Source organism: Onthophagus taurus, unplaced genomic scaffold (genome assembly GCF_036711975.1).
Source record: "Onthophagus taurus isolate NC unplaced genomic scaffold, IU_Otau_3.0 ScKx7SY_15, whole genome shotgun sequence".
Classification (NCBI taxonomy): domain Eukaryota; kingdom Metazoa; phylum Arthropoda; class Insecta; order Coleoptera; family Scarabaeidae; genus Onthophagus; species Onthophagus taurus.
Window position 1 is genome coordinate 815,844 of NW_027248940.1, and position 27,191 is coordinate 843,034.

The following is a 27,191-nucleotide window of genomic DNA, read 5'->3' on the forward strand; positions in this document are numbered from 1 at the left end:
CAACATTTTCATTTGCATGAATGTAACATGCTAGCATGTCATATTTTTCATAATTTTCATAGCGCTCCATTTCAAGAAAAAGATAATTAAGTTAAGTTAATTAAAGGAAATTAAGTGACACACGACTTATTGTTAGCACAAAATTCAAAATTAAGTTTGACAGTAATTAACTATATTTACTTTGTTTATTCCGGTATCCTAGCAACGCGATCACTTAATAGACAACCTAAGCCTTGACGTAACAGAGATGGGCGGAGCTTATATCGACTCCAAACATTTTCATAGCTAAGTGTGTTGCTAACGGTAAATCACCATATGCAATTTTTCAATTAGTGTTAAAATAAAATAAACTAAGTGACTTTTTATGACATTTTTATTACGGTTTATCATTAGCAACTGTGGTTAGCAACGAAATTGTTTGGAGTCGATATAAGCTCCGCCCATCTCTGTGACGTCAGGTTAGGCAGTCTATTTATCATTGCCTACTTGTAAAATAATGTATTTTATTCAATTTCGAGGTTAATTATAAAGGTAAGTATAGAGTATTATATATCATTGAAAAGCTTGAAAAAAATCCAGTTCAATAAAAAAATAAAATATAGGTGGTTCCATTTAAAAAAACCTAAGTTGTGTTTATAACTCAAAAACCGTGATGACTAGAAAAATTCTACGTGCACCATTGGATTCTCCGTGAAAAAATCTATTAGAACCCGTTTTTACTTTTTTACTAAGTTTCCGGATAGCCGAGATACGGGGGGTGTCTGAAAATCGTAAATTTTGAAATACTCCCTGTATATCAAAAACGAAGAGGTCTATGAAAATTTGGTTTGCGGCATTATAAGTTTCACAAAAAAGTAGCTCAGGTTCGCGAAAACCGCAACTTTCTATCTTTCATAATAACTGAGATATCCTGCAAACCCATCGAAATTTGGACACCCTGTACATCCATATCTTTTTCCTGTAAAGGCGTTACTAGTTTTGGTAAGACTTTTATTAGTCCATATTAAAATAATAAACAAATAAATTTAATATAACTTCTTATCTTGCAAAATTCAATTAATTTTAACGGAACCGGTTTCGACTAGTTTTACTTAGTCATCTTCAGCCGAATCTACAATTATATTTTAATTACAATTTAATAATTAAAAGTTAAAATTCTTATAGAACTTACGGTCAATAAAAAAATAAAATCAACATCACAAAGAGTAGACATATAAATAACATTTTAAAAATGTGAAATTACACTTTAAAATATAATATATAAATAAATAAACTGTAAAAAGACAAAACCACATAAGTTCTTACACAAACGATGTACAAAATAACACTAAAATGGATTACCTTTAAAACTTGTATGAAAAAAAAATGTGTTTTTTCATACAAGTTTTAAAGGAACGAAACTTGCAACATGGATATCAACAGTTTTATTAGTCCAAGTACAGCAGGTTCCCCTACACTAAATGCTGGTTCCTTTATAGTTGGTTTCCTTACTTTTTTTATCTCATTATCATTTCGAATCTATTTCTTCTCATAGAATTCACTAGTGCCATATTGCAAGGTTCGGTTCCTAGCTCCCAGCACATTCCACATCTAGGAACAACACAATAGACAGATAATAGTAGTATAGCCAAAAACACTTTATTTTGTAAACTTTTTGGAAATTCAGAAATTATGTTCACTCTTTTGCTGTGCATATAACGTCGTCATTTCTGCCAAAAATGATATAATACTGTCTTCAAGAAGAAAGAAATAAGATCGGATTTTTGTCAGTTTCTTTTTTTCGGTAACTTCTTTTGTATTTCAGACAAAGGTTTGTTGTCACTATTTGACTCTTCGTCAGTGCCGCTACTACTAATTGTGAAAGTCCGTCCTTGATTTGTAATTTTCGCCATGAAGCTGTCGACCATCGTTATTGATGTCGTTACAGAAGTCTTCATTGCCGCTATCTTCAGCATCATCATCTGGAGGACTGATAAAAACATCAGCAGCCCAAAAATTCTCGTCTTCTATTACTTGAATGAGTTCTCCAATTGTTCCAATATTGGAACTTTTGGAAAAAAAGTTTTTTTTTTGTACTTATCGTATTTATTATTATAAATGATATATGAAAATGTGTTGAGAATTGTTAGGGCAATAAACACAAAGCAAAATAATAGATAATATTAGTTTAAAAATAGAAAATGTCACTTACCTTTTACTAGCCATTTTTACGACGCACAATAATTCGTCAAACAATCACTGTCACTAATGAATATGTTTATTAGAAACGTGTTGCTGCCTGCCAAATCACGTTGTGACTAACAACAAAGCGTGGAGGGAACAAAAACGCGGGTGTTCCATTCTTGGAACTGTGGGCATAACCGGGTTAAATGTTACTTTTTCCACTTACATTAGACTAAATTAGACCGAGCGAGAGAAGCAAGCGAAGACCTTGGCGCCAACAAAATGCAGACTCACGATCAGATTAGACTTATCTAATGAAATAATCTTCATAATTGCTCTCAACAACTTGATGCAGTCATTCAAGCAATGTTGTGTTAAATATTGATTAAGAGTAATTTAAAGATAATTGTCAAAATAAATGAAATACAAATATATATTATAATTATATTCAACTTACGTTTGCCCCAATATATTTAATCATCGCCTTAACTCTTTCCCGTTCAATTCCAGTAAACCCACAAATACTAATTAGATGTTTAGACGCGGGTTGAGAATCCCAATACATTAAAGGCAAATGTAACGCAATCCACGGCGGCAAAACCTGCTTCTTCTCCAACACATCCGAGAGCCAATACAGCGTCACGCATCGTTTACAATCGCGCAAAGCTTGCATGACGACACCATGCCTTTGAGTTTCGCAAATTACATGCGTAACCCGAGTACAATATTGCCGCTCGATTTCACCTCCGTAACGTTCGATGCGTTTCCTCCAATTCGGCACCGTATCTTGCAAGTACTTCTCAACTTCGACCACGACAAAAACGCAACCCGACAAAAATTGATCTGGGGGAACTAAAATAAAAATTTTATTTAATAATAACATACAGCGTGGCCTTAAAAGAAGTACAGAAAATAGTACTACATTTTTTGGTTCAAAAGATTATGATTAAGAACCAAAGAATCTCGTGGTACCATTTTCTGTACTTCTTTTCAGGACAACCTGTAGATTAAATATTTAAATTTAAGTAGAATTTACGTTTTAAATTTGGGTTATGTCCATAATAAGGTCCAGGACGATGTTGTAACGGAACACTACTCCTCGGGGAATACTGCAATTTCCCCGCTCCGATTTCGTTTGGAACAACGGGAGCGGCTGGGACGCCTTGGCTCGGTGGTACCGGGGGTGGTCGAATCAAATCGGTTGGATTCGGCCTTCCACCTCCCGCGCCGGTGATGATTCGGCGTTGTTGTAGCGTTAAAATATCTGGAGGCGGAGCGCGATTTTGCGCCGAATTCAACGCCGCGTTGTGTTGCGCCGTCATTAATCGCAAAGTTCCCGCCGCGGACGGTTCCGGAATACCCGAAGTGACAGCTGCAGCTTCGGGTAAAGTTGCACCGCTCGCCAATCGCGTACTTAACATATTCGCAAGCGCCGTTTTCGTTTTTGGATTGACAACGAGCGGGTTTTGTTGGTTTGCGTCTAAAACTAACGATGGGTCTAAAGTTGGACCAATCGGTCTTAAATTGGGACCCTAAAGTAAAATTATTAAATCAATTTTATATTAATTAATTTATTAATTAATTACTTGTACTAATCCTTTTTGGGCTTGCTCCCTTTGCAACTGCAACTGTTGCAATCGATGTTGTTGTTGCCTTTGTAATAAATGTTGTTGGTTTTGGTCGAAAGGAGGTGTTGTTTGGGTTTGCATCAGCGGACTCAACCCCGGGGCTTGATTTTGCGGCGCTCCAACGACCCCCGGTTGTTGAATTTGTTGTACTTGTTGAGCTTGTTGTACTTGTTGAACTTGTTGTACTTGTTGCACTTGTTGTACTTGTTGCACCTGTTGTTGTTGCAATATAACGCCTTGCTTAGCTTGTTGTTGCAACCACTGCATTTGTTGCTGAGGTGGGGTTCCTCTAATTACAATATGCCCGGCACGTTGCAAAATTCTTTGCTTATGCAACTTTTGCACGAAAATCGTTCTCTCCTCCGGGCTCATTTCTTGCAATCTCTGGTGAGTTTGCGCATCTAAATGGATGTATTGCCGCCCCGGGATCACCCCCGGTTGTTGATTCGGACCCCATTGCACTCTCGGAGTACCGATTTGATGCTGAATCACCCCAGTTGGTTGTCTTAAGTGTTGTTGATTCGACTGCCAAATTTGGTGACCCGGTGGGGGGCGAGCACTTTGATTTTGGCCCAACAGCAATTTTTGTTGTTGCTGCTGTTGTTGTTGTTGTGTTAATAAGTGTTGTTGGGAACCAGTTTGAATGAGTTTTTGTTGCACCAATTGCGAGTTTGATTGAAATTGAGTTTGGAAAAATTGTTGTTGGGGTTGATTTGGTTGTTGTTGTTGTTGGAATTGAACGTTTTGTTGCATTTGTTGTAATTTATTTTGGATGAGCTGTTGATTTATATTCGTCGTTCTCAAATTTTGCTGTTGTATATTTTGTTGCTGCAAATTTTGTTGTTGCAAATTCTGTTGCTGCAAACTTTGTTGCGGAGTCATCACATGACGCTGAGCACTCAAAATTTCTTGCTGACTTTGAATCGACGTCAATTCAGCATTTTGATTCGTAATCAAATTTTGACCGCTTTGTTGTTGTTGAATCAGATTCGGCGTACTTGGTTGAATCAAACTCGGAGTACTTTGTTGAATCAAATTCTGACCACTTTGTTGAATCAAATTACTTTGCATCAACCCTTGAGAAGATTGACTTTGATTCGAACTCGATGTCGCCCCCAAAATCTGATTTTGCAATATTTGTTGATTCTGTAAGATTTGTTGCCCACCGACGAGAACTTGACTCGGTGATTGCGCAACGTTTTGATGACTCAACATTAACTGTTGATTCGCGGAGGTCACAATTTGACTTTGAGCTTGTTGCAAAACTTGATTCGCTTGATTCAATCGTTGATTCATCAAATTCATTTGTTGGTTAGCGTTATCAATCATTTGGTGTTGTTGATTTTGTGGACTTTGTGATTGGAGTGTTTGTTGACTTTGAACACTTTGAGTTTGGAGTTGATTCGGTTGATTCTGTAAGCTCTGTTGAGTGTGTTGTGTGTTAGTCAGTGTTGTTTGAATGTTCTGCAACAGTTGGTGTTGATTATTTTGGGATTGAAGTATCCCTTGATTTGGAACTTGTTGGGGTTGCTGACTTTGCAACACTTGTTGTTGTTGATTCTGCAAATTTTGTTGATTTTGCAAAATATGTTGTTGACTCTGTAACACTTGTTGATTTTGTTGTAAATTTGGTTGATTTTGTTGCAAATTGAGTTGATTTTGCTGCAAATTTGATTGATTTTGTTGCAAATTTGATTGGTTTTGTTGCAAATTTGCTTGATTTTGTTGTAAACTTGCTTGATTTTGTTGTAAATTAGGTTGATTTTGTTGCAGATTTGTTTGATTTTGCTGCATATTTGCTTGATTTTGCAAATTAGGTTGATTTTGTTGTAAATTTGCTTGATTTTGCAAAATTTGTTGCCGATTTTGTTGCAAACTTGATTGATTATTCAAAATTTGCTGCTCATTCTGTTGATTCTGCATAGCTTGTTGACTTTGCAAATTTTGCAAAACCTGTTGACTCTGCAAATTCGGATTTTGCAAAACTTGTTGACTCTGCAACATTTGTTGACTCTGCAAAGTTTGCTGATTCTGCATACTTTGTTGATTTTGCAAACCTTGTTGATTCTGCAAATTCTGATTTGGCAAATTCGTCAATATTTGATTCTGCGTATTCGATTGATTTTGCAAAATTTGCTGCGAACTCTGCAAATTTTGATTTTGCATCAAATGTTGCTGATTTCTCAACAATTGTTGTTGATTTTGTCCCAAACCTTGATTATTTTGCAACAAACTTTGATTATTTTGCATCAAATCCTGATTTTGTTGGGCCATTTGCAAATTTTGTTGATTTTTCAACATTTGTTGGAAATTCGAGCTAATTTGTTGCACATTTCCTTGGCTAACTTGCACCAAATTCGAACTGGTTTGCGCGACGTCTTGATTTTGAGTCGTAACAACCCCGACAACTTGTTTTTGACTCATAATCTCTTGTTGGACATTCTGATTTAATTGTTGCAAATTTCTTTGTAACTGTTGCGTTTGTATCGATTGCAAATTCGGTTGCTGCTGTTGTTGGGCAACGTTTTGCTGCAAATTTTTCAACATTTGTTGCCGATTTTGTAACTGCAACTGATTCACACTCCCACTTAGCATTTGACTCTTTAATAGTTGCTGCTGGCGTTGCTGCAATAACTGTTTTTGCTGCTGCAACTGTAATTGGACAACACCTTGTTGGCGTTGTTGCCCACTTTGTTGAATATTTTGCACAATTTGTTGCGTTTCAGGAGACATCATCTGTATGCGTTGATTCAACACACTATTCGAACGCATCAACAACTCTTGAGTTTGTATTTGGCCCCTAGTTTGTTGCTGTTGTTGCGTTGTTGATGTCAAAAATGACTCAGAAACAGTTTGTTGTATTTTTTGTTGAATACTTTGCTGCTGCAAACTTTGTGATTGTTGCAAATTTTGTTGCTGCTGCAAACTCTGAGGTTGCTGCAAACTTTGTTGCTGCTGTAAACTCTGTGCTTGTTGTAAACTTTGTTGTTGTGGCAAATTTTGTTGTTGTTGCAAATTTTGTTGCAAATTCTGTTGTTGTTGCAACCCCCTCGCTTGTTGCAATTGTTCCAAAACCCTCATTCTTTGCCCTTCAAGCCCTCCTTGAGGCGTGTGATGCACAATACTTTTGGGAACTTGATTACCCCCCGAAAGAAAACTTTGATTAAACCCAACCTTTTGATTAAACTGTTTTAATTGATTCAATTCTTGGGGTTGCGGCAACTTCGTACTCGCATAACTGGGCGCAACAACATTCGGGGGAACAATTTCGCCCCCGGAAGTCGTGGCAGACTGAGAAACGTTCCACGGCATTCTTTGCTTTAATTTTTCTAACAACGCCTGGGTCGAATCTGGGATTATTTCGTTACTCTCGCCGATTTCCTCGGGTTCAAACCCTGTAATAGCGGTTGTACTCTCACCCTTTTTGGGCCAATTAATTAATTTTGGGTGAAAATCGTTTGTGTCGATTAACTTTTTCATTCGGATACACTCTAAAATCCAATCTGGAGTTACAACGCTTATTCTCCCGTCGGATTTAAAAAATTTTTCGTTGTTAACGTTAATTGTTATTAAGTGAGTGCAATTCCTATCGAGATTTAATTGAAACGAACCCCCGAAATACGTTATTATCGACGCTAAAACGCCTCGATCGTGATTTAACCCCGAAATACAAAAAATTAAGTTCGTAAATAAATTATTTTGAGTATACAAATAAGGCTTAGTATCTAATGATTGGTTTAAAAGCGCTGAATGATATATCCAAGTCGTATTAACTGCTGGGATCTCGTATATATCGTTGGCATCGCACAAATCGGTTTCTTCCGCTTCTTCCCCGCAAATTAAATGGGTCACATAATCCGAGAAGTAATTCATGCGCTCACCTCCGCCTTGTTTTAACACATTTTCAACCTATACAAAGAATTTTAATTTTAATGCTAAAGAAGTGAGGTTATGTATACCAACGCTAACCTTTTCAGGAACTTTTCCCGTTATATAGAATCGAACCCCTTTAAAAAGTGACTCCGAAACGGTTATATCTTCATAATCGGGCCCCATTTCGATGGTTTTTATGGGAAAACACAAATTATTATTTAAAATTACATGAACGCTTCGTTTTGGTGGTTTTGATATTGACATCCACCCACCATGTTTGTTTATAAACTAATTTCATGGTGATTACATGAGATGATTTTAATTTATTAATGTTTAATTATAATGTTTAATAGAAGAAAAATAAGATTTGATGGGTTAAATTTATTATTAATTAAATTAAAGTTTATTTAAACATTTTTTAGGAGGCGACATCTATGATTTGATATAATAAGTTAATAAAAAATCGAAGTAAATTTATTTTCTTTATTATTTATTTAAAATAATTTGAAATAAATTAACAAAAAAGGATTCAATTTCGAATTATTTCATTAAATAAATTAGAAATGAAATAATGTGTTTATTGACATCCACCAACCTTGTTTGTTTATAAACTAATTTCGTGGTGATTAATAAAGATGATTATAAATTTATTAATGTTTAATTATAATGTTTAATAGAAGAAAAATAAGATTTGATGGGTAAAATAAATTATTAATTAAATTAAAATTAATTTAAATATTTTTTAGGAGGCGACATCTATGATTTGATATAATAAGTTAGTAAAAAATCGAATTAAATTTATTTTATTTATTATTTATTTATAATAATTTGAAATAAATTAACAAAAAAGGATTCAATTTCGAATTACTTCATTAAATAAATTAAAAATGAAATAATGTGTTTATTTACATCCACCCACCTTGTTTGTTTATAAACTAATGTCATGGTGATTAATTGAGATGATTCTAAATTTATTAATGTTTAATTATAATGTTTAATAGAAGAAAAATAAGATTTGATGGGTAAAATTAATTATTAATTAAATTAAAGTTTATTTAAATATTTTTAGGAGGCGACATCTATGATTTGATATAATAAGTTAGTAAAAAATCGTATTAAATTTATTTTATTTATTATTTATTTAAAATAATTTGAAATAAATTAACAAAAAAGGATTCAATTTCGAATTACTTCATTAAATAAATTAAAAATGAAATAATGTGTTTATTGACATCCACCAACCATGTTTGTTTATAAACTAATTTCGTGGTGATTAATTGAGATGATTATAAATTTATTAATGTTTAATTATAATGTTTAATAGAAGAAAAATAAGATTTGATGGGTAAAATTAATTATTAATTAAATTAAAGTTAATTTAAACATTTTTTAGGAGGCGACATCTATGATTTGATAGAGTAAGTTAGTAAAAAATCGTATTAAATTTATTTTATTTATTATTTATTTAAAATAATTTGAAATAAATTAACAAAAAAGGATTCAATTTCGAATTACTTCATTAAATAAATTAAAAATGAAATAATGTGTTTATTGACATCCACCAACCATATTTGTTTATAGACTAATTTCGTGGTGATTAATTGAGATGATTTTAAATTTATTAATGTTTAATTATAATGTTTAATAGAAGAAAAATAAGGTTTGATAAGTTAAATTTATTATTAATTAAATTAAAGTTAATTTAAACACTTTTAGGAGGCGACATCTATGATTTGATATAATAAGTTAACTAAAAATCGAATTAAATTTATTTTATTTATTATTTATTTAAAATAATTTGAAATAAATTAACAAAAAAGGATTCAATTTCGAATTACTTCATCAAATAAATTAAAAATGAAAAAATGTGTTAATTGACATCCACCAACCATATTTGTTTATAAACTAATTTCGTGGTGATTAATTGAGATGATTTTAAATTTATTAATGTTTAATTATAATGTTTAATAGAAGAAAAATAAGGTTTGATAAGTTAAATTTATTATTAATTAAATTAAAGTTAATTTAAACACTTTTAGGAGGCGACATCTATGATTTGATATAATAAGTTAACTAAAAATCGAATTAAATTTATTTTATTTATTATTTATTTAAAATAATTTGAGATAAATTAACAAAAAGAATTCAATATCGAATTATTTCATTAAATAAATTAAAAATTAAATAATGTGTTTATTAACATCCACTCATCATGTTTGTTTATAAACTAATTTCGTGGTGATTAATTGAGATGATTTTAAATTTATTAATGTTTAATAAAAGAAAAATAAGATTTGATTTGATTAAATTTATTATTAATTAAATTAAAGTTAATTTAAACATTTTTTAGGGGCGACATCTATGATTTGATATAACAAGTTAGTAAAAAATCGAATTAAATTTATTTTATTTATTATTTATTTAAAATAATTTGAAACAAATTAACAAAAAAAGATTAAATTTCGAATTATTTCATTAAATAAATAGTCATTTTCTATTTAATAAAAATATGTTGGTGATTTTTATTGCGTAAAGTTTGCACAACCATCACAGGGAGTTTAGTGACCTGTCAAATCGCTGTTATAGAGGTGTTTGCTGTGTATGTGTCCGTGTTTTGACCCTTTTTTTTCCAACAAACTGCAAAAATCCCGTTTAATCGCGGTCATCCCCACGTTTTTCCGTTAGTTTCGCGTACGGGAAGTTTAAGTATACCCCCCGGGACATGGCGGAAGCGGACAAATTAAACATAGACAGTATTATAGCCCGATTACTCGAAGGTAAGCGTCCCGCGAAGGTCAGAAAACACTTTAATGGCGTCTCTCGATTTCGTTCGGTGTTAACGCCTTAAAAAATTTTCATTCAAATCGTTTAAACGCCGTTTTAATCAAAAACTAACCGCTTTATTCGTTTAATTTAACGTATTTTTGTTGTAGTAAGAGGAGCGAGACCTGGCAAAAATGTACAACTCACCGAAAGCGAAATAAAAAGTTTGTGTTTGAAATCAAGAGAAATCTTCCTGAGTCAACCGATTTTATTAGAATTAGAGGCACCTTTAAAAATATGCGGTAAATAAATTAATTTAAATAATAATAAATAAAACCGCCATTTTTTTTTTGACATAACCTACCTTTTTTTTTGATATAACCCAACTTTTTTGACGTTTTAATTTTAATTAATTTATTTTTCTAGGTGATATTCACGGTCAATACTACGATCTTTTGCGTTTATTCGAATACGGAGGATTCCCGCCGGAATCGAATTATCTTTTCTTAGGGGATTACGTGGATCGGGGAAAGCAATCTCTCGAAACGATCTGTTTGTTGCTCGCGTACAAGATTAAGTACCCTGAGAACTTTTTTTTGTTGCGCGGGAACCACGAGTGCGCCTCCATCAATCGTATTTATGGTTTTTACGACGAGTGCAAACGCCGTTACAACATTAAACTTTGGAAAACGTTCACTGATTGCTTTAATTGTTTGCCGGTGGCGGCTATCGTTGATGAAAAAATTTTCTGTTGTCATGGTGGGTTAAGTCCCGATTTACAAAGTATGGAACAGATTCGGCGTATTATGCGACCCACAGATGTTCCAGATCAAGGGTTATTGTGCGATCTGTTATGGTCTGATCCGGATAAGGATACTACAGGATGGGGGGAGAATGATCGAGGTGTTAGTTTCACTTTTGGAGCTGAAGTAAGTATTCAATTTTGATAAAGACCAGTTTTTATCTATTTATGTGAATGTTAATTTATATCAGATATAAATTTTAGGAAATCTTCCTCATGTGACGCCTCCTTCTCCTTAAATCCCATTGCTTCCATAATAAACAAACAGATTTAGCATTGGTTTATTAATTTTTAAAGATTTGAGGTTAATTCAATGATATTTGACATAAAATTCGTTTTCATTCTCTAAAAATATAAATCTTCTCAGAATAGATAGGCTCAAATTATTGAAAATTGTTTGGTGTCTGTCTATTTTTATCACAGAACACTGTTGTTAGCTATCACAAGATTATACAGGCTGTTTCAATAAGTTGTGGCATAAATTTAATCACAAATACTAGAGTCAAAATGATGAGTAAATAATCTAGAGTTTGATTTTGTAATTCTAAATTGGTTTTTATTTTATATAGAATTTAAGTCTAACTAGTTTTGGCCCTTGGCCATTTTCAGAGACTCTACAAATAGATTAACATCTCTCACCTTATCCATTTTACAAACAAAGTTTCTTAATATTTCTTTTTCTTTTGTTAAAAAAGATCACATATCAAAGTCGAAATTAGATTATTAGTTACTAATTTACAAAATTAAAGTTTAAAAAGTTATAAAATGAAATTAAGGACGAAGTGTTACAAGTTCAAGAATCATCATGTGGCTTAAAAATCGACGATTTTTTTTAAATCAATGTGAAATGACCCAAAAAACATGTTAAAATTAAAAAGGAAGTGCGGAAAAGTGACTAACACTAGATTAACTTTATTTATAAAACATTTGTTAAAAGATAACTAACTTCAGGTTTAAAATGTCAACCTCAAGTTTGACATATTTGTAATCTTCATTAAAAATCCTTTAAAATGAGTACAGACACGACATATTTATCTTCAATATTAATGAAGTTATGGTCAACTTCCGGTTAAGAATGTCAATTTTGTCAAAAATTAAGGTTGGCATTAATATTTAATACTACAATTAAACTGCTATCTTCATTGTTGCTAACTTCCGGTTTAACGTTTTTTTAGTCAAACTTTTTTGAGATAAGTGCGTCATGTTTGGACTCATTTTAAAGGTTCTTTTAATAAAGAATACATCATGACAGAACACCATGAAGTTGTCCATTTGTCTATTATATGATAACTAACTTCAGGTTTAAAATGTCAACCTCAATTTTGACATATTTGTAATCTTCATTAAAAATCCTTTAAAATAAGTACAAACACGACATATTTATCTTCAATATTAATGAAGTTATGGTCAACTTCCGGTTAGAAATGTCAAAGTCAATTTTGACATATTTGTAATCGTCGTAAAAAATTCCTTAAAATGAGTCCGAACATGATACTTTTAATTCCAATATTACTCGAGATATAAGCAACATCCGGTTTGAAATGTCAATGTCAATTTGACATATTCTTAATTTTTATAAATTGTCTTAAGATAATAAAAAAAAAATAAGGTTGGTATTAACATTTAAAAATGAAATTGCTATCTTCATTGTTGCTAACTTCAGGTTTAATGTTTTTTATTCAAACTTTCTTTTTTATTGAAATAAGTGCGTCTTGTTTGGACTCATTTTAAAGGTTTTTTTTAATAAAAAATACATCATGAAAGAACACCATGAAGTTATCCATTCGTCTATTATATGATAACTAACTTCATGTTTAAAATGTCAACCTCAATTTTGACATATTTGTAACCGTCATTAAAAATCCTTTAAAATGAGTACAAACACGATATATTTATCTCCAATATTAATGAAGTTATGGTCAACTTCCGGTTAGAAATGTCAAAGTCAATTTTGACATATTTGTAATCGTCTTGAAAAATCCTTTAAAAGGAAAAAAGTATAATAAAAAAAATAAATATTGAGGTTGGTATTAATATTTAAAAATTAAATTGCTATCTTCATTGTTGCTAACTTCGGGTTTAATGTTTTTTATTCTAACTTTCTTTTTTATTGAAATAAGTGCGTCTTGTTTGGACTCATTTTAAAGGTTTTTTTTTAATAAAAAATACATCATGAATGAACACGGTGAAGTTGTCCATTTGTCTATTGTATGATAACTAACTTCAGGTTTAAAATGTCAACCTCAATTTTGACATATTTGTAATCTTTATTAAAAATCCTTTAAAATAAGTACAAACACGACACATTTATCTCCAATATTAATGAAGTTATGGTCAACTTCCGGTTAGAAATGTCAAAGTCAATTTTGACATATTTGTAATCGTCGTGAAAAATTCTTTAAAATGAGTCCGAACATGATACGTTTAATTCCAATATTAATCGAGATATAAGCAACTTCCGGTTTGAAATGTCAATGTCATTTTGACATATTCTTAATTTTTATAAAATGTCTTAAGATAATAAAAAAAATTAAGGTTGGTATTAATATTTAAAAATGAAATTGCTATATTCATTGTTGCTAACTTCGGGTTTATTGTTATTTATTCTAACTTTTTTTCTTTTTTGAGATAAGTGCGCCTTGTTTGGACTCATTTTAAAGGTTTTTTTTAATAAAAAATACATCATGAAAGAACACCATGAAGTTGTCCATTTGTCTATTATATGATAACTAACTTCAGGTTTAAAATGTCAACCTCAATTTTGACATATTTGTAATCTTCATTAATAATCTTTTAAAATGAGCACAAACACGACATATTTATCTTCAATATTAATGAAGTTATGGTCAACTTCCGGTTAAGAATGTCAACGTCAATTTTGACATATTTATAATGGTCGTGAAAAATCCTTTAAAGTGAGTCCAAAGATGATATGTTTAATTTCAATATTACTCGAGATATAAGCAACTTCCGGTTTCAAATATCAATGTCATTTTGATATATTCTTAATTTTTATAAAATGTTTAAATATTTGTCACAAAAACAAAAATATAAAAAAAAAAAATAATTAAGGTTGGTATTAATATTTAAAAATTAAATTGCTATCTTCATTGTTGCTAACTTCGGGTTTAATGTTTTTTATTCTAACTTTCTTTTTTATTGAAATAAGTGCGTCTTGTTTGGACTCATTTTAAAGGTTTTTTTTAATAAAAAATATATCATGAAAGAACACCATGAAGTTGTCCATTCGTCTATTATATAACTAACTTCATGTTTAAAATGTCAACATCAATTTTGACATATTTGTAATCTTCATTAATAATCCTTTAAAATAAATACAAAGACGACATATTTATCTTTAATATTAATGAAGTTATGGTCAACTTCCGGTTAAGAATGTCAACGGCAATTTTGACATATTTGTAATCGTCGTGAAAAATCTTTGAAAATGAGTCCGAACATGATACCTTTAATTCCAATATTACTCGAGATATAAGCAACTTCCGGTTTGAAATGTCAATGTCATTTTGAAACGTCTTAATTTTTATAAAATGTCTTAATATTTGTCACAAAAATATAATAAAAAATTGAGGTTGGTATTAAGATTTAAAAATTAAATTGCTAACTTCGGGTTTAATGTTTTTTATTCTAAATTTTTTGCTTGTTTTTTGAGATAAGTACGTCTTATTTGGACTCATTTTAAAGGTTTTTTTAAATAAAAAATACATCATGAAAGAACACCATGAAGTTGTCCATTCGTCTATTATATGATAACTAACTTCATGTTTAAAATGTCAACATCAATTTTGACATATTTGTAATCTTCATTAATAATCCTTTAAAATGAGTACAAAGACAACATATTTATTTTTAATATTAATGAAGTTATGGTCAACTTCCGGTTAAGAATGTCAACGTCCATTTTTGACATATTTGTAATTGTCGTTTAAAATCCTTTAAAATGAGTTCGAACATGATACGTTTAATTCCAATATTACTCGAGATATAAGTAACTTCCGGTTTGAAATGTCAATGTCATTTTGATATATTCTTAATTTTTATAAAATGTCTTAATATTTGTCACAAAAACTAAAATATGATAAAAAAAATAAAAAATTAAGGTTGGTATTAATATTTAAAAATTAAATTGCTATCTTCATTGTTGCTAACTTCAGGTTTAATGTTACTTATTCTAATTTTTTTGTTTTTTGAGATAAGTGTACTAATTTTAAAGGTTATTTTACGAAGATCACGTATATAATAATAAAATTAAAGTTGACATTTACAACTGAAAGTTTTTTCACGACTAAACTCGAAAAATATACAACATACATAGTAATATCTTATGCTAACTAACGTTACCTACCACTGCCACTAGAACTAACACTAGACCGAGAACTAGAAACATTCGGATTTAGTCCCACGTCTCTCAAGACGGCTAAACCCGAATATTTCTAGTTCTAGGTCTAGTGTTAGTTCACAGATAATGTTTAATTTTAAAGAAACTTTGACCCGCTATATCTCGTTAAGGAGGCATTTGCGACCCCATGTATATTAAGCCTTAGAAGTCTGTCAGCGGTTTTTTGAATCACCCTGTACATAATAATAATAGTACTTTATTCCCCCCATTTTACCAAAAAAGCGTAGAGTACGTCAATTTAACAATAATTACATTGTAATATAATACACATTGAGTTCAAACATTAAATTGGAAAAACATGTCAATGGTATACATCGGATTTTCCGTGACAATAGCTCTCAGTCTTCTCCGGAATCCTGGAACTGGCAGGACCTTTATACCTTCCGAAATGTGATTGTAGATCTTGATACTCTGGTACAGAGCCGTCTTCTGAATCTTTGTAAGGTGCGTTTTTGGTGGCACCACCTTCAGCTTCCCGCGTGTGTTTCGAGGATGTGATGTTTCATATTTTTTGAAAAATTTAAAGCAATTCTTCCTAACCAATACGGCACATTCCAGAATATAAATTCCATACAAGGATATATTATACCTCCAGATCCTCTACCCTCCTCCCCCCTTTCCACACCTTCGCCTCCCCGCCACCATCACCTTCCTCATCCATCTTTTGCTCTCGCCCCCCTCTCCTAAAATCTGCTTCCTGTCCATTACCTCCTCCCTTAGTTCACTACATCCTCTCAGTATGTGTTCCACCGTCTCCCAATCCACTCCACACAGCCTACACCACCTCTCCACATCGTCCGCCCAGTGCCTATTCCCCCTCTGCTCATTGCCACAGCGGAATCTGGCCACCAATCTCTTCCCTTCATCATCCCCCTCCATCAACAAATACTTTGGCAGTTCCTCTGTCACTATTTCCCCATACTTTTCATTATATCTCCCTTCTCGTATCTGTGACCCTCCTTCCACATTTCACCTCTTTTTGCTCTTCTGTTTTCGATCCCAGTTAGTGAATTCCCACTCTTCTATAATATTCTTGTACTAATTACCCTGTCTCTTTGCCCATTATTATTATTGCTGTCGGGCTGAGGAGGGCGGCCCCTCTCGTTACCGCGACCTACAAGATCTATTGTAACTTTAGCCCTCCAAAGGTTTAGGGCAAATGTAGGTCCTTAATGAACCTTAGTATTGTCCTGAGGTCATGAACCTTTATGTCGGTAGGTAACAGGGGAGTTTTACCGAAGACGTTGTGCCTTAGACGGCCTCTGGCGACGCAATTGCACAGTATATGTTCAGCAGTTTCTGACTCGTCGTTGCATAGTCGACAAGTTTGATCCTCAGCTTGTCCAATGTGGAAGAGGTGGTATTTTAGGGGCACGTGGCCGGTCAGGTAGCCTGAGAGCGTTCTTAGATCCCCTTTGCTGAGGCATAAAACCTCTTTGGTTTTGTTTTGCGACGGAATTATCATACTCTTCGCTTGTCTGTGACCTGGAAGTTCTTTCCAGCGTAAGGCTATCTTTGAAGCCTCCCAGTTGTTGATTATTTGTTTTAGGTGGCTTTTTTGTAGTCCACATCCAGGTTGGGGTCCAATGAAGGGCGTGTTTGCTGCCTCTTTGGCCAGCTTGTCGGCCTTCTCATTGCCCTCAATGTTGCTGTGACCTGGAACCCACCATAGGGTAACATCATTGCCCCTAGCGAGTTCTCTCAGATTGTTGGTGCACTCTCTGATCAGTGCGGAGCCACACGTGTAGGCCTGAATTGCCTTTAAGGCGGCCCGACTGTCTGTGAAAATGTTTATGGATGCACCTTTTTGTCCCTTCTGTAGGTTCAAAGCGGTGCAGAAGTTTATAGCAAGAACTTCTGCTTGGAAAATTGTTAAGTCCGAGCTGAGGGGCAATTTGATGTGGCTATTTGGTCCACTGATGCCCATGCCTACTCCAGATCTTACTGTCTTTGAAGCATCGGTGTACCAGGCTAGGGCTCCTCTTTTTAGTTGAGGCCCTCCTTTCGCCCAGTCATCCCTGCTACTAAATATCACCTTATACGGTTGGTTGAAATTGTATTCCGTCGGTATGAGGTCCGTTTTAATTTCAATCAGGTGATTTAGACATGGGTCTTTGAGGATCTCGAGGTGTCCTCTGAGGTTACCCTGCATCAACTTGAGTGAAGAAACTGTTTTCAGTGATAAGGCACTTAAGGCTGCCTCCTTTTGTATATATATGTGGAGCGGTGAGAGACCGAGTAGGGCTTCCAAAGCACCCGTCGGACAGGATCTCATTGCACCCGTAATGTTAAGACATGCTAACCGCTGGATTTGTGCCAGCTGTTGTTGAGCTGTCTTATGTTTTGTTTTTGGCCACCAAACCAATGAGGCGTAGGCGACCATGGGTCTGATTATTGCTACGTAGGCCCAATGAGCCATTCGTGGTTTGAGACCCCAGTTCCTTCCTAGGAGCCTGCGGCAGATCTGGTTTGCCATGATGGCCTTTTTCCTCACCTTATCTAAGTGTAAGTTCCAGTTTAGTTTACTGTCAAGTATTACCCCTAGGTATTTAGTTTCTGTTTTGAGGTTAATAGTTCTGCTTTCAATGGAGGGTGCTTTTATTTGTAGCTTTCTTCTCCGAGTGAAAGGGACTATTTCGATTTTATTGGGATTGATGCTGAGCCCATTGCTTCTGCACCAAGTACTGGTGAGTAGTAGGGCTTTCTGCATTAGCTGAGTTATGATTGAATCATATTTACCTCGGATTGTGATTGCCAGGTCATCAGCATACCCTTGTATCTTAAATCCGTTTTTAGTTAGGGTGTTCATCAAGTCATCAACTACCAGGCACCATAATAGAGGTGATAGCACTCCCCCTTGGGGACATCCTCTTAGCGCCTTTATAGTCTGCCGACTTTTCAACATGGCTATACACCACTTGATTGTCGACGGATGTATGTCTTTTACGTTTAGAGCCTTCTCTATGGATTCATATGAGGTGTTATCAAACGCACCCTCTATATCTATGAAAGCACAAAGGGCTATCTCTTTGGTTGCAATTGCCTCCTCTAAGGTGCTAGTCAAGCATGGAGAGCGGTAATTGTTGATTTTGCTTTCTGGTAAGCATGTTGGCTAGGGTGGAGTGGATTTGTGATAAGCACTCCATTCCTTAGGTATTGATCGATTACCTTTTCCATCCCTTTGAGGAGAAATGAAGTTAGGCTAATTGGTCTGTACGCCTTGGGGTCCGCGTTTGAACGCCTACCACCTTTAGGTATGAAGACCACATTTACTTTCCTCCATAGAGTGGGTATGTAGCTAAAGCTGTAGCTAGCTATATATAGAGATATTATTATTGGGAGAAGGTCTTCTAAGCCTTTTGCCCATAGATCAGCCTCCTCTCCTTAATTTCCCTCCAGCACTCTCTCAAGATCCTGCAATGCGGTCTTGCTTCTATCATTTCCTCATACTTCACTGCTCTTCTCCCCGCCTCCACCCTTACTGCATCCACCTTAACCTCCTCCCTCACTACATACCCTGGAGTCTCTCTTGCCAACCCTAGTATCCATCCCCAATATCGTGTTTGTATATCCTCCAGCAAACCTTGTTCTCTCCATCCCCATACTTCTGCGCCGTACATAATTGTGCTCCTTACCAAGCCATCAAACATAACCTTTCTTTTTCCCACGTCCCTCCCAAAAGTTTTTTCCCCCATCCCCAAACCTGTCCCACTCGCTGTTCGCTCTTTTTGCCATCGCTCTCACGTGCGCCCCGACCCGCGCGAATCCATATCCCATGTACCTGTACCCTTTTACTTCCTTTATCTTTCTTCACTGCTACCTCCATTCCTCCTTCTTTCTTCTCGACATTTACCTCCAACCCCTTCGTCTTAAAATATCTTTCCAGGGACCTCATCACCCCCTTTATCTCCACCGCCTCTCTATCTATGACCACCAAATTGTCCGCATACGCCAAAGTGTGCACTTTTGTTCCTCCTATCACCACCCCACCAATTTGCCCCTTCACAAGTTTCTTTCAAGTCTACTTTTTTCCAGTTATTTATATTTCGTATTCTTTTTTTTACCTGTTTTGGTTTCATTTATGATTTCTGTGTCATTATCGTTAATAGCTGGGGTGTCATTAGACCTATGAGGGACTAGAGGCTCTTTTGAATTCATCATTAGAGCCCGATGAAAACAATTTTTCAGAGACTTCTAAGTCACTAGCAGGACTGGAAAAGTATTTACGTTGTTCATCTCCTTTTAAAACGAAGTTTAGTTGAACTTGCATAACCATCTGATTGTTCTGTTACTTGTTTAATTGATGAATCATACAGCGAAATTGTTGGCTGTGGATTATCGCTTAAACACTCGTTTACTGGTGTCGTTACGAAATCATTGATGGCTGTTTCTACCTTCATTTGTTGCGTCTCTGAGTTCTTTCATTAGCTCATTATTTTTTATATTTACTTTTTCTTTTTGCTTCATCATCTCATTTGCCATCTGCATGATTTTTTTTTATCGTTCACCCATTATTGGCCTTACAAGAAAAATAAACTGTATAAATAAACCTTTAATGTCAAAGCCTTGAATTACCAATACATTTTGCACAAGAAAAGTTGATAAGGTTCACAAAAACAGCACTTTTTTTTTAACTCGTATTATCAAACTGAATAGCATCTTGTAGTAATATAAAAGTAATAAGTACCATGACCTATGCAGTTTGGAATATCGGACATGCTATGAAATAAGTGAAAATGATTAAATAAATATACAATCTCAATATACACATAAGAAATATATTTATTTTCTTTTCACTTAAATTATTAATTAATATAGAAATAGTACTTGATTTAAATCATTGATTAAAGTCGTGTTTTAAATTATGCGATTTAAATCTGGCGAATCCTGCACTGCCAGCAGTATCTAGTCATCTGGAAAGTGTATTTGGTCTCCTACCAGTAATATCTAGTCCTCTGCGAGCAGTATTTAGTCCTCCGTCAGCAGTATCAAGTCTTCTAACAGCAGTATAGTCTTTTGGAAAGAGCATTTGATCTCCTACCAACAGTATTTAGTTTCCTGGCAGCAGTATAGTCTTCTGGAAAGAGTATTTGGTCTCCTACCAGCAGTATCTAGTTCTCTGCGAGCAGTGTTTAGTCCTCTGCCAGCAGTAGCGAGTCCTCCGTCAGCAGTATCAAGTCTTCTAACAGCAGTATAGTCTTTTGGAAAGAGCATTTAATCTCCTACCAACAGTATCTAGTTTTCTGGCAGCAGTATAATCTTCTGGAAAGAGTATTTGGTCTCCTACCAGCAGTATCTAGTTCTCTGCGACCAGTGTTTAGTTCTATGCCAGCAGTATCAAGTCTTCTGGCAGCAGTATAATCTTCTGGAAAGAGTATTTGTAAGTGAAAATGTATAAATAAATATACAATCTCAATATACATATAAGAAATATATTTATTTTCTTTTCACTTAAATTATTGATTAATATAGAAATACTACTTGATTTAAATCATTGATTAAAGTCGTGTTTTAAATTATGCGATTTAAATCTGGCGAATCCTGCACTGCCAGCAGTATCTAGTCATCTGGAAAGTGTATTTGGTCCTCTACCAGTAATATCTAGTCCTCTGCGAGCAGTATTTAGTCCTCCGTCAGCAGTATCAAGTCTTCTGGCAGCAGTATAGACTTTTGGAAAGAGCATTTGATCTCCTACCAACAGTATCTAGTTTTCTGGCAGCAGTATAGTCTTCTGGAAAGAGTATTTGGTATCCTACCAACAGTATCTAGTTTTCTGGCAGCAGTATAGTCTTCTGGAAAGAGTATTTTGTCTCCTACCAGCAGTATCAAGTCTTCTGGCAGCAGTATAGTCATTTGGAAAGAGTATTTGGTCTCCTACTAGCAGTATCAAGTCTTCTGGCAGCAGTATAGTCTTTTGGAAAGAGTATTTGATCTCCTACCAACAGTATCTAGTTTTCTGGCAGCAGTATAGTCTTCTGGAAAGAGTATTTGGTCTCCTTCCAACAGTATCTAGTTTTCTGGCAGCAGTATAGTCTTCTGGAAAGAGTATCTTGTCTCCTACCAGCAGTATCACGTCTTCTGGCAGCAGTCTAGTTTTTTGGAAAGAGTATTTCATCTCCTACCAACAGTATCTAGTTCTCTGCGACCAGTGTTTAGTCCTCTGCCAGCAGTATCGAGTCCTCCGTCAGCAGTATCAAGTCTTCTGGCATCAGTATAGTCTTCTGGAAAGAGTATTTGGTCTTCTACCAACAGTATCTAGTATTCTGGCAGCAGTATAGTCTTCTGGAAAGAGTATTTTGTCTCCTACCAGCAGTATCACGTCTTCTGGCAGCAGTATAGTCTTTTGGAAAGAGTATTTGGTCTCCTACCAGCAGTATCAAGTCTTCTGGCAGCAGTATAGTCTTTTGGAAAGAGTATTTGATCTCCTACCAACAGTATCTAGTTCTCTGCGACCAGTGTTTAGTCCTCTGCCAGCAGTATCGAGTCCTCCGTCAGCAGTATCAAGTCTTCTGGCAGCAATATAGTCTTTTGGGAAAGAGTATTTGGTCTCCTACCAGCAGTATCAAGTCTTCTGGCAGCAGTATAGTCTTTCGGAAAGAGTATTTGATCTCCTACCAGCAGTATCAAGTCTTCTGGCAGCAGTATAGTCTTTTGGAAAGAGTATTTGATCTCCTACCAGCAGTATCAAGTCTTCTGGCAGCAGTATAGTCTTTTGGAAAGAGTATTTCATCTCCTACCAACAGTATCTAGTTCTCTGCGACCAGTGTTTAGTCCTCTGCCAGCAGTATCGAGTCCTCTGTCAGCAGTATCAAGTCTTCTGGCAGCAGTATAGTCTTCTGGAAAGAGTATTTGGTCTTCTACCAACAGTATCTAGTATTCTGGCAGCAGTATAGTCTTCTGGAAAGAGTATTTTGTCTCCTACCAGCAGTATCACGTCTTCTGGCAGCAGTATAGTCTTTTGGAAAGAGTATTTGGTCTCCTACCAGCAGTATCAAGTCTTCTGGCAGCAGTATAGTCTTTTGGAAAGAGTATTTGATCTCCTACCAACAGTATCTAGTTCTCTGCGACCAGTGTTTAGTCCTCTGCCAGCAGTATCGAGTCCTCCGTCAGCAGTATCAAGTCTTCTGGCAGCAATATAGTCTTTTGGGAAAGAGTATTTGGTCTCCTACCAGCAGTATCAAGTCTTCTGGCAGCAGTATAGTCTTTTGGAAAGAGTATTTGATCTCCTACCAGCAGTATCAAGTCTTCTGGCAGCAGTATAGTCTTTTGGAAAGAGTATTTCATCTCCTACCAACAGTATCTAGTTCTCTGCGACCAGTGTTTAGTCCTCTGCCAGCAGTATCGAGTCCTCTGTCAGCAGTATCAAGTCTTCTGGCAGCAGTATAGTCTTTTGGGAAAGAATATTTGATCTCCTACCAACAGTATGTAGTTTTCTAGCACCAGTATAATCTTCTGGAAAGAGTATTTGGTCTCCTACCAGCAGTATCTGGTTTTCTGGCATCAGTATAGTCTTCTGGAAAGAGTATTTTGTCTCCTACCAGCAGTATCACGTCTTCTGGCAGCAGTATAGTCTTTTGGAAAGAGTATTTGGTCTCCTACTAGCAGTATCAAGTCTTCTGGCAGCAGTATAGTCTTTTGGAAAGAGTATTTCATCTCCTACCAATAGTATCTAGTTCTCTGCGACCAGTGTTTAGTCCTCTGCCAGCAGTATCGAGTCCTCCGTCAGCAGTATCAAGTCTTCTGGAATCAGTATAGTCTTCTGGAAAGAGTATTTGGTCTCCTACCAACAGTATCTAGTATTCTGGCAGCAGTATAGTCTTCTGGAAAGAGTATTTTGTCTCCTACCAGCAGTATCACGTCTTCTGGCAGCAGTATAGTCTTTTGGAAAGAGTATTTGGTCTCCTACCAGCAGTATCAAGTCTTCTGGCAGCAGTATAGTCTTTTGGAAAGAGTATTTGATCTCCTACCAACAGTATCTAGTTCTCTGCGACCAGTGTTTAGTCCTCTGCCAGCAGTATCGAGTCCTCCGTCAGCAGTATCAAGTCTTCTGGCAGCAGTATAGTCTTTTGGGAAAGAGTATTTGATCTCCTACCAACAGTATCTGGTTTTCTGGCAGTAGTATAGTCTTCTGGAAAGAGTATTTGGTGTCCTACCAGCAGTATCAAGTCTTCTGGCAGCAGTATAGTCTTTTGAAATGAGTATTTCATCTCCTACCAACAGTATCTAGTTCTCTGCGACCAGTGTTTAGTCCTCTGCCAGCAGTATCGAGTCCTCTGTCAGCAGTATCAAGTCTTCTGGCAGCAGTATAGTCTTTTGGGAAAGAGTATTTGATTTCCTACCAACAGTATCTGGTTTTCTGGCAGCAGTATAGTCTTCTGGAAAGAGTATTTTGTCTCCTACCAGCAGTATCACGTCTTCTGGGAGCAGTATAGTCTTTTGGAAAGAGTATTTGGTCTCCTACCAGCAGTATCAAGTCTTCTGGCAGCAGTATAGTCTTTTGGAAAGAGTATTTGATCTCCTACCAACAGTGTCTGATTCTCTGCGACCAGTGTTTAGTCCTCTGCCAGCAGTATCGAGTCCTCCGTCGGCAGTATCAAGTCTTCTGGCAGCAGTATAGTCTTTTGGGAAAGAGTATTTGATCTCCTACCAACAGTATCTAGTTTTCTGGCACCAGTATAATCTTCTGGAAAGAGTATTTGGTCTCCTACCAGCAGTATCTAGTTCTCTGCGACCAGTGTTTAGTCCTATGCTAGCAGTATCAAGTCTTCTGGCAGCAGTATAATCTTCTGAAAAGAGTATTTGGTCTCCTACCAGCAGTATCTAGTCCTCTACCAACAATATCTAGTCCTCTGCAAGCAGTATTTAGTGTTCTGCTAGCAGTATAGTCTTCTAACCGTTCTTTTTAAACACTGTCGCGTTATTTTTGTCTAATAAATAAATTAAATCATGAACAAGCTAAGTTTTAACTTTCACATCAAGTTAAAAAAAATTTTTTTTGATTTTCTAGGTAGTTGGAAAATTCTTGCACAAACACGATTTCGATCTGATATGTCGTGCTCATCAAGTCGTCGAAGATGGTTACGAATTTTTCGCTAAACGTCAATTGGTAACATTGTTTAGTGCCCCAAATTATTGCGGTAAAAAAGTGAATTTTCAAGGAATTATTTTTGAAATTAATGAAATGAATTGAAATGTTTAGGTGAATTTGATAATGCAGGAGCAATGATGTCGGTGGATGATACGCTGATGTGCAGCTTTCAAATATTGAAGCCAGCGGATAAACGGAAGTTCCAATACGGAGGGTTGAACGCGAGTCGGCCTGTGACGCCACCTCGCGCCACCACGAATAAAAACAAGAAAAAGTGAAGTAAATTATTCTTAAATTAGGTTTACGACGTACTTTCTAACGGTAGTAAGAGTTATTATTAATAATAAAATAAAAAAAATGAATAATAGGGGCGCCGTGAGTGCGAGGTACGATAATTATTATTATTATTAAAAGAAGTAACACAATTACAAAGACAAGAAATAAGTAAAAAATAAAGTACATAAATTAATAAAAATAAGTTTGTTCGCCCCCCTGGCGGTTAGAAATCTCGTAAGAATCCCTCGTGCCGCGAATCCGCCCCGTTAAGTTCCCCCCAAAACCCCAACGTCCCTCGTCGTTTCTTTTTTCCTTTTCTACCTTCTTAAATAAATGAAGATTCCCGAAACGTTTTTCGTTAGTTATTTTTATTAATATTATTATGATTTTTTCGTTTATTTTACGATCGATTAAATGAATGAAATGATGTTGAAAACGTTTATATTAAAAAAAAAAATAAAAAATTGTAAAACCGATCCGTAAAGGAGTATGTCCACGAACGTTCGAAGTATATAGAATTATAAATTACGTATGATGACACATTTGATGATAATTTCGTTTGTAATTTTATTTTATTTTTTTCTTTTTGTAAATAAATCATTTTATTAAAATATTGAGCTTTTTATTTAAAAAGAAAATTTAAAATTGTATCTCGAGAACAAATTTAGATATCATAATGAAATAAAGAAAATGTTTTAAAGCTAATATTTAATGATTTCGATGATTACAAGTAGTGTAAAAATGCCGATTCTAGAGCGGAAGTTAATAAAGTATAGGGAGGGGTACCAACCAAAGTTTGGGGGGAAAAAATTAGGTTAGTATTAAAAGTAACTAAAGATCTAGTGATTTTTAGAAAAGTAAATATAAAAATTTAAATACAATGGCGCCACCTATGGTTTAGTGGTGTAAGTACTAGATTTAGAAATTTTTTATAAAATTTAAATATAATGACGCTAGCTATGATTGAGAATTGTAAATTAGCGTAACTTGAGTTGAAAAATTAATTGGTGGTGGTGGTGGGAATATAGGATTAAAAATAAAAAAATCATTACATTTCAAATTAATAATAAATTATATTAGCATAATATGAAAAACAATATATATAATCTGTAACATATGAAAACTTAGTGTAAAAGTAACAATAACCAAATTTTTTAAATTAGAAATAAAAAATTTAAATGATTAACTTGAAATATGACTACATTTAAGAAATAGATACCGATGGAATTTCATCATTTGAACCAATCTTCTTTATAAATTCAATCTTTTGCACAGTACATGCGTCTTCGATATTGTTGCAATTAAAGCAATAATGATCGATGTTCATACAAGAATCTACACAATATGGAATGCAAACGCACGGCCAACATCTAGTAATAATAAGCATTTTATTGTTTTTGATAATTACAATTTTCCCCTTAATACATCCTAATATACAGTGCTAGCGTAAAGTAACCCCCCCCTTTTTAACTTCCGAACAGATTGAGATATCAATATGAGCAAAAAAACGTCAGGTTCTATATTTTATCAGCACAAATATTTTCTTATGGAAAATTTTGCTATCACTTTTAGTTTTTCCGGAAAATGGATCCACTTTGTTTTTTTAAATGGAACACCTAGTATATTATGGTATTTTCCGAAAGATGAAACCAATACGAATCCAACGGTACCTCACAATCAAATATCGGTTTATTAGTTTTTCCCATAAAAATTAAACAAAATGCGGAATTTCGCCGGAAAAACCAACGTATCTTCGTCGACTATCTGTCGAAATGCAATCGGCCAGTTAAATGGTGGTCGGTAGGTATACGCTCGAGCTAAGACGGATTTAAAATTGATAGTTCCCTTACTTATTTTTGAAGTATATTAAATTTATGAATTAATCATATTTTATCAAAAAATATTTATAAAGAAAAAAATCAAAGTCAATATAAGAAATGAAATTTTTTTTATTAAAGATTTTGCCGTCTTGGTTGAAAAATTGGCTTAGTGTTGTTATTGAATAATAAAAGAATTTTTTATTTATTAGGAACAAACATTTTTGTAGTGTTTCCTCTCACACGGCTTAACATGTGATGATCAATATTTTGGCAGACGTCAATAATTTCGTCAATAACACCATAAAAAGAAATCTAAAGCTGTCAGATCTGGTGATCTTGTTGGCCATTCAATCGGCCC

The 27,191-nt window shown here is 34.6% G+C and overlaps 2 protein-coding genes across 2 annotated transcripts in view; one reads left to right on the top strand and one right to left on the bottom strand.

The window, feature by feature from the left end:
* The window catches only part of LOC111419851 (PAX transcription activation domain interacting protein), a 33,412-nt gene extending 25,473 nt beyond the window's left edge, over positions 1-7,939 (bottom strand). Inside the window, exons 1-4 of the mRNA XM_023052728.2 lie at positions 7,761-7,939; positions 3,750-7,700; positions 3,200-3,695; positions 2,621-3,015 (exon numbers count right to left, since the gene is read on the bottom strand). Of these exons, the coding sequence (XP_022908496.2) occupies positions 2,621-3,015; positions 3,200-3,695; positions 3,750-7,700; positions 7,761-7,928 (5,010 nt within the window). The 5' untranslated portion in view covers positions 7,929-7,939. The remainder of the gene's footprint in view (positions 1-2,620; positions 3,016-3,199; positions 3,696-3,749; positions 7,701-7,760) is intronic.
* A 2,293-nt stretch (positions 7,940-10,232) lies between these two features.
* LOC111419853 (serine/threonine-protein phosphatase PP1-gamma catalytic subunit B) lies at positions 10,233-25,626 on the top strand. Its single transcript, XM_023052729.2, has 5 exons — positions 10,233-10,441; positions 10,598-10,729; positions 10,854-11,356; positions 24,657-24,786; positions 24,849-25,626. The coding sequence occupies exons 1-5, from the start codon at positions 10,387-10,389 to the stop codon at positions 25,013-25,015; spliced, it is 987 nt and encodes a 328-aa protein (XP_022908497.1). The 5' UTR covers positions 10,233-10,386; the 3' UTR covers positions 25,016-25,626.
* The last annotated feature ends 1,565 nt before the right edge of the window (positions 25,627-27,191 follow it).